Below are 11,579 nucleotides of genomic sequence, written 5' to 3'. Positions count from 1 at the left end.
GAGCGCACATGAGATAACGAAAGCAAAGCAGAAAAACGGAAATAATATATTTTTATGTAGAGTACTGATTGAACAGCAGAGGGGGACTTGACAAGAGCTACATTATTGTGTTATGTTGCCCATCGCTAGTACTCCAAAAAAATACGCGACTGTATTATTGAAATCAGCTTAAAAACCGCGTGTTGTGTAAATTACATAAAAAAACACGACTGCTCACATTTTGCGACCACCTCAGTCGCTTGTATTAAAAAGGATATGGCAACACGATACGGACGAGAGAGGGTGTGGCTTAATAAACACGTCATGACAACACGAACCGAAAATATGGCGCTACTAAAGTTACGCTGTACTACGTTTTTTCGCACTAGACAAATTCAACATTAACCATGCTGAATTAACATTTACCAACATGAAATTTAAAACTGTAACCCTCGATCCATGAAAGAGAATGTTACGATTTCGATTCGCGCCTCCTCCACCGTGACTCATTTACGAAGTCAGCTGACCAAATCTTTAGGAACGGACTCTCTTTCCACAGTGATGGAAGAGCCCTGGACTTCACACCAGACTCATTCTCCCTTCAGTGTGGACGCCGGCGCTGGAGAGGACAATATGCTGAGGTTGCTAAAAGGAAATACGCATTTTTAGCCGACTGAGGGTTGACTGTATCGCATTGATCATGCCGGACTCCTCAGGAGAGTCTTTACCCGCGTTCAGGCGCTTGAGTTACTCAGTGGGGCATTTTCTCAACGACCTGTGCGCCTCTATGTGGTTCACATACCTGCTGGTGTTTTATCACTCAGTGCTGGGCTTTGAGAACACGTATGCTGGTGTGTTACTGCTAGTGGGGCAGATAGCGGATGGAGTGTGTACACCGCTCATCGGCTATGAGTCTGATAAGACACCCGGCTGTGGATCATATGGGAAGAGAAAAACATGGCATTTAATCGGTGAGTGACGAGGAACTTAAAGGGACAGTTCAGCCAAAAATGAGTCTGTCTGTCCTCACCATGTTGTTCTAGACCTGTATGATTTTCAAAAAAAAAAAAAAAAACACCTCAGGAATGAATTCACTTTAATTTTAATAGTATGTCCTTAGTAAATTATGTCACTATTTGTTTTGGGGTAAATTGTCTGTTTCAGGTTTGTCATTTGCATATTAATGTAGGATATTTTTCTAATTTACTCTCTTTGTACTTTATTTAGGAACTATTAGCGTCCTCTTGTCGTTCCCCTTTATATTTAACCAGTGCCTGGGTTGTGATGTGGACACCCCACAGTGGGTCAGTCTCACTTACTTCACCCCCTTCATCGTCATCTTCCAGTTTGGATGGGCGGCCACCCAGATTTCCCATCTCTCCCTCATTCCCGAGCTGGTGACTTGCGAACATGAAAAGGTGGAGCTCACTGCGTACAGGTAAACTCGTGCACATCTGCGCATGTAATGATCAACTATTCTCGTGATGTTGTTTGGAGGACTTTGTCTGTAGTGACCGGGCTGATGTCTTGGCTCTTTATTGTATTTTGGTTGTATCCGTTAGGTATGCCTTTACTGTGATAGCCAACATCACAGTGTATGGAGTGGCCTGGCTGATGTTTCATTTTCAGACTCAGGAAGGAGATGATCCTGCCATTATGGAAAACCTTGGCCTGGGTGACATCCCTGTTTTCAGAGTGAGTTTAAGTCATAATGCTGAACGGTTTCCTTGTCATTTCATCCTGTTTTAAAAATAGCTCAATTTAAAGATGATCCCATCCCACTGTGTGTGCTAGTGTACTGCTTTAGCTGGCTGCACACTAGATGATTTTAAAATCTGAGCCGATTTCAAACCATGGGAGACCACAGGCAAGAAGACCAGACCACGATACCACACACTTGATGATAGTAGGCAAGATTTCACAGTGACACTTGATCTCACAGAGACTTGAGAGGAAAAACAAATAGAGGACAAGTAATGTTGTCAGCTGGCTCTCCTGAGGCGCGTTCTGTATCACAGTGAAAAATGAAGTATAAACAGGAAAATGGGTGATTTTCTCTGCTTTCATGGCATGTTACATAATGTAGGCCTGGTCAAACAGCTCTTAAACAAGTTTTATGCAGTGATATCAAAGACTATAGAACACCCAAGACATGTCACTCGTATAGTTTTAAATGGGGAACAATGCAACGCTCAGTCTGGCCGCTCTATCGAAGGAAGCCCCACCAGTCAGCGTTCTGGAGATGCATGCTCAGGACTGTGCTTGTGCGTTGGCTGGTCTAGCCTGAAAAATATCCCTTTTTTAATGCTATTGGTGCTTAAGCAACAACATTTATAAGACCGTTGTTGTCCGATTTCATTGGTGATTTCAAATAGGAAATTTAATCGTAAACTAGGTGAACATTTTTGGAGAATGTGATGTTTCCCCATTCAAAGAGATAGGAGCTGCACTTGCATGCCCGGGAAGCATTTCAGAGATTGCCACCGAGTGCCATGACTTATTAAATTGATTTTGTTAACATCTGTTCACACTCAGGGTCTAAGTCTTACAGTCGTGGGCATTGGTGCTCTGTTCTCGCTGCTCTTTCACCTGGGCACACGTGAGAAGGGGGCACGTCCCGGTCAGGAGGAGGAGGGGTCTAGTCCTGGGGAGCGCCAGCCTCTTCTTAACAACACCACTGTTGCTCCTCCCACAAGTCTACTGCAGTGGAAGAACTGGCTGCGACAGCCATCATTCTACCAGGTTAGCAGTACCCCTGTTACTCTTCAGTGGCGTTGTTATGTAATTCTCATTTTTTGTGATTAATATGAATAGTGGCTTGAAGCACAATGTTATCACTCAATCACAGCGGTGTGAAAACATTCAGGACCGTATTCAGCAACTGTCCATTATAACTGACAACCTCTCTAATCCCTGCTCTGTTATTCAGGTGGCTTTGCTTTATATGTCCACCAGACTGATAGTGAACCTGTCGCAAACATACATATCCATGTATCTGACCTACACACTAATGCTGCCAAAGGTAAAACAACTATAGTATTACTACACTTAGTTTGCACCCAGTTCATCAACAAAAGCATTGAAGAAAAAGGCACTGATCTCTGTTTGATCCTCTTTCTTGCAGAAGTACATAGCCATCATTCCCCTGGTCATGTTCCTAAGTGGCTTTGCTTCCTCATTTATCATGAAGCCTCTAAGCAAGCTAATAGGCAAATGTGTGAGTATGAGTTTGCATGCGTGTCTTTTGATTGAAACAGAAGATAAAATACCCAATCTTCCCATTGCTGGAAGTGATTAACAATCCAGAGATACATTCAGGTTTGCTGCGTCATATACATGTGAAGTTGAGCAGACACAAACACCACTGTAAAGCTGCAATTACAAGTGGGGGGATGTGTGATTTATAAATTTTTTCTTTGAGCCCAAGCTTGAGTTGGAGGTGTCCATTATAGATTTTAAAAACACACATGAAGTGCATCCTGGCTGCATTAGTGCTCCAAATCTTCTTTTCTTCGTTAAGATGGCAAAAAGAGAACAAAATAGGAAATTGCCTATCAAGCCAATTTTGATTCTGGCCAATATAACTGTTAAATCGTGTTGCAATGCTTCCCTTCTATTCTTAATCAACTGATCTTGTAACTGCCAAATTAGATTGGCAGGTTTTTCAAGAACCCGGATTCTTCCACAAAATAATTAAAAAAGCTGGTGGGTCAATTAAAATAAGAGAAATCTTGTATAGTTGTTTTAGCTTATTTAAAGCTCGTTTTAAATCATTGTAAGCCCTAATGACCATCTGGAAACTAAAGATAAAACAGTTCACTAGATATTTCATGTACAGTATTAGAAGCTAATATAATATGGTAGAAGAATTTTGTTTACTTTAAAGTTTCATTGTTTTTTTCGATAGATGACCTATTTTTTGGGACTCTTGCTGATTATGGCGTTCTCCTTTTGGGTGCTGCTGGACGCACACATGGGAGAAAAGGTGTACGGCACAGCGGTCTTGCTGGGGGTGGGCTCTGCTACCATCCTGGTGATGTCGCTTGCCATGACGGCTGAGCTCATAGGAGACCAAACAGTAAGTGCTGATTTCAGTCTGTGTTGGGGAACTAAAAATGAGAAGGAACAGCTTCAAGCTAATGTTTTATTTAGCTTATTCAGCACTAGCGGCTTCAACACTAACGCATGATCGAGCCAGTAAGATATGCAAACGTCAGCAGCAGTGAAAAAGGCATATGCTTCAGAGCGACTCAAAAGTGTAAAAATGGTTGCAGAGAACTAAAAATATGCTTTTAAAGAAGTGTTCAAGTTTCTAATAAGACTTTTCTTGTCCTCCTGACAGCAAAGTGGGGCTTTTGTTTATGGAGCTATGAGCTTCACAGACAAGGTGGCTAATGGGCTGGGAGTTATGATTATTCAGACGCTACACCCCTGCCGGTAAGCATGCACATGCTTGCATGAATGCATACTAGAATTTGAAGTGAGAGAGAAAGACTACTTATATTTGCATGTGATTTCTCTCTTCTAGGACAATGGTATGCTGTCCAGGCTGCGTGTGGTATTATCACTATATCATGGTCATCGTCACTGGTGGAGTGGCCGTTTTAGCTGCTCTGAGCCTCTGCACAATCCTTATCTGGCCTATAAAGATTGTGCGCTGTAAGAACCTAAACAAGTCCTGTCTTTCTCACGTTTAAACATGTACTTCCTCTTTGACTTACTCTTTTTAATAGTGTTACTCGATAACCGCTTCACCTCAGGGCTGACGTGATGTTTTGTATTACAGTATCTAAGCAGGATCATAACAATGGTTCAATAAACAGCAAAGACTTAAAGGGTGAGGGCCACACGTCAGCATCTGAAATCACAATCAGAAATCTGAACGGAATGATCAGAAACATCAATCTTCCACTTTTAATTTAAAGGGGCCAAATCACAAGGCAAATTGAAATGATTGAAAATGTTTTGAGATGATGGATTGTCAGAAAAATCAGTGTGAATTCATATAAACCGAATCTATTCGAAATACTTTGATGCAGTTATTCTAAGCACATCTGTTGAAAACCCCAGAAGAACTAATGATACAATGTGCGAATGTTTGCCAAACCTTGTGCTACTGAAGGTGAAGAATGTGGAAAATGGTCTTGATAAACGAAATTATGACCTTTTTAAAAGTATATATAAAAAAAAAAAAAAAAAAAAATCAGATAATAAAAGGTTGTTTCCATAGGTTTAAAATAAATATTTAAACTACCTATTTTAAAAGTTTAGGGTCAGTCATATGTATTGTTTATTATTACAGATTAAAAATGACTCTTTTTGATTTTAATATGTTAAAATGTAATTTTATTCTGGTGATCAAAGCTATATGTTCAACAGTCTTCAGTGTCACGTGATCTATCAGAAATCTGTGTAAATGCGCTGATTTGCTGCTCAAGAAATGTTTCTTATTATTATTATCATCAGTGCTGTAAACAATTGTACTACTTAGTATTTTTGTGGAAACGGTGATACATTTATTTTTATATTTTTAATATTCATTGATGAATAGAAAGTTTAAAACAACATAACTTTTGCAAAAATATAAATATATTTACTATCAATTAAATGTGCCCTTGTTAAGTTTCTTTAAAAAAAAAAAAAGATTGTACTGACCCTTAACATTTGACCGATACTGTACATGAATTTGTACATGCAATATCTAATGTCTGTAATGTTTTTCAGATCTGCCTGAGGTGCCTGGACTCATGGGGAGTGATGGAGAGGACTCGGAGAGCTCTGAGCAGCCGTCAGTCAACTGAACACGCAGCAGATTCATCAGTTCAGATGCAGAGAGCTTTGGGTTGACACTTACATCACAGTGGTGAAGGTTAGAATTCAGATCAGATTGGCACAGGCCAGTTTTTACTACAGGGAGGCCACATCTCGACACACAAGATCATTTCCCTGAGACCCAAAGATGTGGTGAATCTTTAGACCTGATTAGTTGATAACACTACCGTGTGTTCAAATTGTGGCTTCTCATTTCATAGTTCTCTCATAACCCACAATAGACATAAACTTTTTTTTATGAAGGGACTATTTTTCTTACGCACATTTGTTTTGTTTATAATTCACAGTTTGTTTTTATATATGATTATACATTTAGTTACGTTTTTTTATTTTTATCAAATCCATAAAAATAAGGGAATTTATTTAAATACTCTGCAAAACTATTGACGTTATCATGAAGTTAACGCAAGATGCACATGTTATGATGGATGCAGGATTTTAGATTATACTGATGTTTCATAAGGGAATTCATGAAAAGGGAAGAATCGCTATTTTAAATCCGGTGACATGAAGCCATGTTTTGCCATGTTTTCAGCTCTGAGATACATGGCTTATCACCAGAGAGTCAATAATGAGTATTTTTCCACGTATCCACTAGCATTGTTATCTTTCAAAAGAAATGTATATGCATAAATATGTTTTCATATGTGAGACGTTTGTTTCTGACATGTTTTCTGTTCATAGAATCTACTGAACAGAATAAATGTTCTTTATGAACGGACATTTCTGTATCTAGAGGTGATGCAATGTAACCTGTTTTTGTAACTAGTTACTGTTTAGCAGGAATGCAGTGTCATTGTGAGTAGTTTCAACAACTGGTCAGCTGATCCTGCGTGATGCTCAAGACTTTTAACACTTCAAATAAACCAATCAAAGGCTGATGCTCTAATGTAACTGGACTGAATCAAATAGTCAACTGTAATGGAATCATTGTTTGTAAAAGACGATTGCATTTGTATTTGTCATTTTTATTTTTGATCTCTTGTTCAAAACAAATTTTAAATAAAAGAGTAAAAAAAAAACTTAAAAGGGAATCATTCAATTGCACCCCTTTTTTTTTTAACATTGATAATAATAATTAATTAAAAAAAATTATAATAAATCTTGTTTCTCCACCAAACCAGCAAGTTAGAAAGATTCTGTGCCACTGAAGACTAGAGTAATTCCTGCTGAAAATACAGCTTTGCCAGCTCAAGAATAAATTACATTTTAAAACCTATTCAATTAGAAAACAGTCATTTTGAAACTGTAATATTATTGCACAATATTACTGTTTTTGCTGCATTCTGATCAAATACATACAGCCTTGGTGAGGAGTGTGACATCTTGAATGTCCCGTATGTGTAGCTTTTGTCCAGAAGGTGGCAGAAGAGTCCGAGAGGTGGATACAGTCTCATGTTTAAAATGTTAACTAATGCCTGTTGTGTGCTGGCTGTGTGACTGCATTCATTTCCTGATGCACCAAACAATTACACACATTATAAAAGAGACTCATTCATTCGTTTTAATACTGTTCACACATTATTGTAATAATAGTAATCAAAGTTTGCTTAATATGAGTGTTGCAAGAGTATACAAGAGTAATAGTAATAGTACTTCCAATACATTAATGCATAATTTCTCTTTATAAAACAGTGTGGGTAGTAAAAAATAAAAATAAAAGCGGCATGAGTTGGTTATTCATCCAAACCTGGAGTTTATTCGTTTGTTAATGTGAAAATAATTTTTAGTTGCACCTGATCTATTCATCTCCGTTCATGTACAACACTGCTCAAAATTGACCACCGGAAAATCCCCCCAAATATTTATTAATAACATCTTTGTTTTGAAGGGAAGAAAACGAATCAAAACCATGCCTTCAGCTGTATCCTATTAAGGGGCAATTATCACTAATTGGAACAGCATTTATAGAAACCACTGTGAATTATCCATTATGTTATTGTGTAACAATAGATTGTTTAAGAGACGCTGTACGGCACAGCACACTTTGCTTCTCTTTGAGCTTTAAACAATAACAGTGCTGTGTAGAAGTTACTTGTCTGTACGGTTGTAGCCTATTTTCCGCCTTTTCAGGCATTTTTATTAGTACTTTCGGAGAGAAACCTTCAGCATGTATAGACTGATCTCTTATATGTGGATCATTTGAGAAAACATTTAGTTTTCCCTTTGCATTTATAAAGAAAGAGCTCACCCAAAAATGAAAGTTTGCTGAATACGTACGTACGTACTCACCCTCAGGCTTTCCAAGATGAGTTTGTTTCTTCATCACAACAGATTTGGAGAAATTAAATATTAAATCACTTGCTAACCAAATGATCCACTGCAGTGAATGGGTGCCGTCAGAATGAGAGTCCAAACAGCTGATAAAAACATCACAATAATCCAAAAGTGATCCACACGACTCCAGTCCGTAATTTAATGTCTTGTTTCAGTGACTGAAAAGTGATTGAAAACCACTGGGGTGAGCAGGTCATATAATGCAACATTTCTCCAAATTTGTTCTAAAGAAGAAACAAACTCGTCTACATCGGATGGCCTGAGGAGTAAGAAGTACATTTTCAGCAGTTTTTTATTTATTTATTTATTTTTATTTACTTAGCGTTTGTGTGTGAAATATTCCTTTAAGTGCAGTACTGTTGATACACATTAAAAAACATGTAGTATACATTAGCTTGTGCCTCCCGCAGCCCTTAACACCTGCTGTTTAATTTACACAAGAATCATGCCATGATCTGCTCCTCATTAGGCACTAATCTGTTTGCAATGAAAACCAAAATCTACAGGCAAGCCATTCTTTTCATTTGCTTTATTTGCATATTGCTGTGCCTTTCAGCCAGTGTATTTCTAATATGCTTTGTGTAATAATACTAGACTGCTCCCTGAAGATCTGGAACACTCTCTAAAGTAAACTACTAATGATGCTATTAATCACTGCTTTTTTCCTTTTACCCAACTTTTCAAGATATGCTGTTAATGAATGGCAAATATAGAGGTTTTATTCTTTTCTTATTTAGCCAAGTTTACTGTGCATTTAATTTACTATTATGTTGGAAGCGGAAGCATAATTGTGATTTGAGCTTACACTTAAGCTTGCAGTTGTTGTAATGTGTGGTCAAGTAGGTTTTCTGTCCTTATACAGCATTTATTTTCTCCTGCCCTCTGTGCCTGTGAAAGGGATGGATGGTCTTCCTCTTAATGGCCATCGAGTGGAGCCAAAACTGCTTGTTTGTGAAGGGTGCCATATCCTGATTTCAACCTTTTCAAATTTTGGAAATGGGAGAACATGATTAAACGCTGTCCAGGTGCACTGCAAATATGGGTTAATTCAGGAAAATTGGACCATATTTTATTATAGTTGACTAAAACCATGCATTATTTCAAATAAACTGTATTACTAATTATCATATATATATATATATATATATATATATATATATATTAGGGGTGTAACGATACGCGTATTCGTATTGAACCGTTCGGTACGACGCTTTCGGTTCGGTACGCGGTACGCATTATGTATACCGAACGGTTCGTTGGAGTAATTAATTATATTTGAAAAAAAAAAAAAAAAAAGAGAGAGAGAGAAATATAATGATATGCGTTCAACAAGGTAGCCCAATAACCCAAACAACGTAACAGGCAACGCCCCTGACACTCCCGAAGAAGAAAAAAACACCATCTTATATGTTTATGTTAGGCTACTCAGCAGGCGCTCGCTCACTCAGTACACGCTGAAGGCTCGTTGCAAAATAGCCAATGCGTTTAACAGACTAGAAATGAGAAGATCCTCCAATAACCAACAGGTCTGGTGTTTGGGTGCACTTTGGATTCCCTTTAAGCTATAATGGTGATGGCAAGAGAGTGGTGGATAAAAAAACAACGGTATGTCGCATCTGCAGCGGGAATAAAAAAAAAAAAAAAAAACACCAGCGGGGATATATGCGTCAGTACTATCTGGGAAGAGACGAAAAAAAGGAGAAACATGCACGCAGCAAACTATCCCTGCAGCATTTAGAAACTATAGCTTACAGGGAATCCAACCCAAACACCAGACCTGTTGGTTATTTTAGGATTTTATATTTCTGGTCTGTTAAAGACATTCGACATTTTGCAACGAGCCTTCAGCGCGTGCTGAGTGAGCGAGCGCCTTAGGGGCCGTTCACATATCGTGCCTAAAAACGCATGGAAAACGCTAAGCACGTCTTTCTCCTCCTTTCCAAAGCGCTTGGGCAGAAGTGCTCATGAGGCGTCTGTCTTTGCTAAGCAACAATGACGTGCTCTCTCCATGAGACGCGGAAATTTCAGCGAAGGATAAATGGATTTGCAGCTCTAAAAATCGCTTGCAGTAGCTCTGCTACTAAATTTATTTCAAAATTGCAATCCATATACAACTATGATCAGCTGATCCTTCATCTTGGCTGAGCTCTCAACGTTGTTACGGGAAAGGATGAAGCTGATTGGTTAGTTCTTGTCACATGACCCGCGGTGCGCTTGCGGCATTCTGAAAAGTTGAGATGTTTTTACATTTTGCTTTATCTAAAACGTATCGAACCGAACCGAACCGAACCGTGACATCAGTGTATCGTATCGAACCGAACCGTGAATTTTGTGAACCGTTACACCCCTAATATATATATATATATATATATATATATATATATATATATATATATATATACTAAAATAATATTAGTTTGCGTGCATCTAAAATCTACAAAAGACATTTTTATAGTGAGATGTCTGGATCGTAAGGTATATAATCCCAACCTTTGTAATATAGGCTCAGACCGCTTGAATAATAGTGTTTCTTGATCGTGTGCTGTTGGAAATCAAGCATTTAACCTTCGGCATATTCTCACAGCTGACAAGAAAGGGTCTGTTCTTCACTCCCCTGTTAGAACACAAAACTTTAAAGCCTTGTAGTAAGATGGCAAGCAGTGCCCTGCTGGTTAAAGTGAGAGAAAAATCCAGGAGGTGAAACCTCAGAGAGATAATAATGCTGGTATGGTTTTTATTTGGGGGAATCCAAGAGGCCACAATCACATCCATATTGGCAGCAATCAAACATGTAGCAGGTCCTAAACATTTACTGCACACACTCATTAAAGATGATTAAAACCATCACGGGGAACAGATCAGACAGGTTTTAATGGTGAGGGACATTTAAAGACTTCATAACCTAATTGAAAACAACAACAGGAAATAGAAACAGTTGGTGCTGGAAAAAAATAAAATAAAATCCAGCTGTTAAAGAACATGATCAATCTGACAGTTAGAATGAAACTGAAATGAACAAAGTTGTCCAGAAAGTAAAAAAGAGAGGCTTTTGCAACAAATGGCCTAAATTAATGATAATAATTACCCTAAAACAGCTGGAAACTTTGAGTTTCTTTTCTCTGTTCTGTTTGATTTTAAAATAATGTCAGTTTCTTCTGATCAAGCATTTAGTGCATAAAACCTCCGCTTTATTATTTGTCTTTTTAGAAACAAAGTTACATTTTTCTTTTAGAAACAAAGTCACTACATAAATAGAATGCTTTATAGTTTGGGGTTCGAATAAATAGAATGTTTCAAAGTTTAAATAATTGGAATGTGTCATAGTTTAACACTCAAATAAACCGAATGTTTCATAGTTTCAGCTTTGCAAATATAGAAGGACTCGACTTTGGCTTCGCATTTAGCCTTGTACTTGAATTCATGCAATAAATGAGTTAATCATCTTCATTTATTGTTCTCTGGTGTATTGATCGGTCCACTCAGAGCTTTCA

General features: G+C 38.1%; 1 protein-coding gene across 2 annotated transcripts; it reads left to right on the top strand.

The window, feature by feature from the left end:
• Positions 1 to 290: 290 nt before the first annotated feature.
• On the top strand, positions 291 to 6,833 carry LOC113116036 (major facilitator superfamily domain-containing protein 12-like). Of its 2 annotated transcripts, XM_026283867.1 has the most exons (11): positions 291 to 950; positions 1,207 to 1,417; positions 1,542 to 1,674; positions 2,515 to 2,721; positions 2,909 to 3,001; positions 3,104 to 3,196; positions 3,887 to 4,057; positions 4,322 to 4,416; positions 4,508 to 4,638; positions 4,766 to 4,816; positions 5,704 to 6,833. In XM_026283867.1, exons 1-11 carry the CDS (start codon positions 680 to 682, stop codon positions 5,778 to 5,780), a joined length of 1,533 nt encoding a protein of 510 aa, XP_026139652.1. In that variant the 5' UTR covers positions 291 to 679; the 3' UTR covers positions 5,781 to 6,833. The 2 variants fall into 2 exon arrangements, with proteins under 2 accessions (XP_026139652.1, XP_026139659.1); XM_026283874.1 differs by lacking the exon at positions 4,766 to 4,816 and having other exon boundaries at positions 292 to 950.
• Positions 6,834 to 11,579: the final 4,746 nt, after the last annotated feature.

This window comes from Carassius auratus, chromosome 2 (genome assembly GCF_003368295.1).
Source record: "Carassius auratus strain Wakin chromosome 2, ASM336829v1, whole genome shotgun sequence".
Classification (NCBI taxonomy): Eukaryota; Metazoa; Chordata; class Actinopteri; order Cypriniformes; family Cyprinidae; genus Carassius; species Carassius auratus.
Note: the sequence above shows the minus strand (reverse complement) of the source record. Positions and strands in the feature narration are given on the sequence as shown.

Bases quoted from the DNA above. Each gene is read 5' to 3' on its own strand.
- LOC113116036 (XM_026283867.1), top strand. From the start codon at position 680: ATGCCGGACTCCTCAGGAGAGTCTTTACCCGCGTTCAGGCGCTTGAGT. The intron at 1,418-1,541 runs GTAAACTCGTGC...TGTATCCGTTAG, and splicing joins GTGGAGCTCACTGCGTACAG to GTATGCCTTTACTGTGATAG. The intron at 4,817-5,703 runs GTGAGGGCCACA...AATGTTTTTCAG, and splicing joins AAACAGCAAAGACTTAAAGG to ATCTGCCTGAGGTGCCTGGA.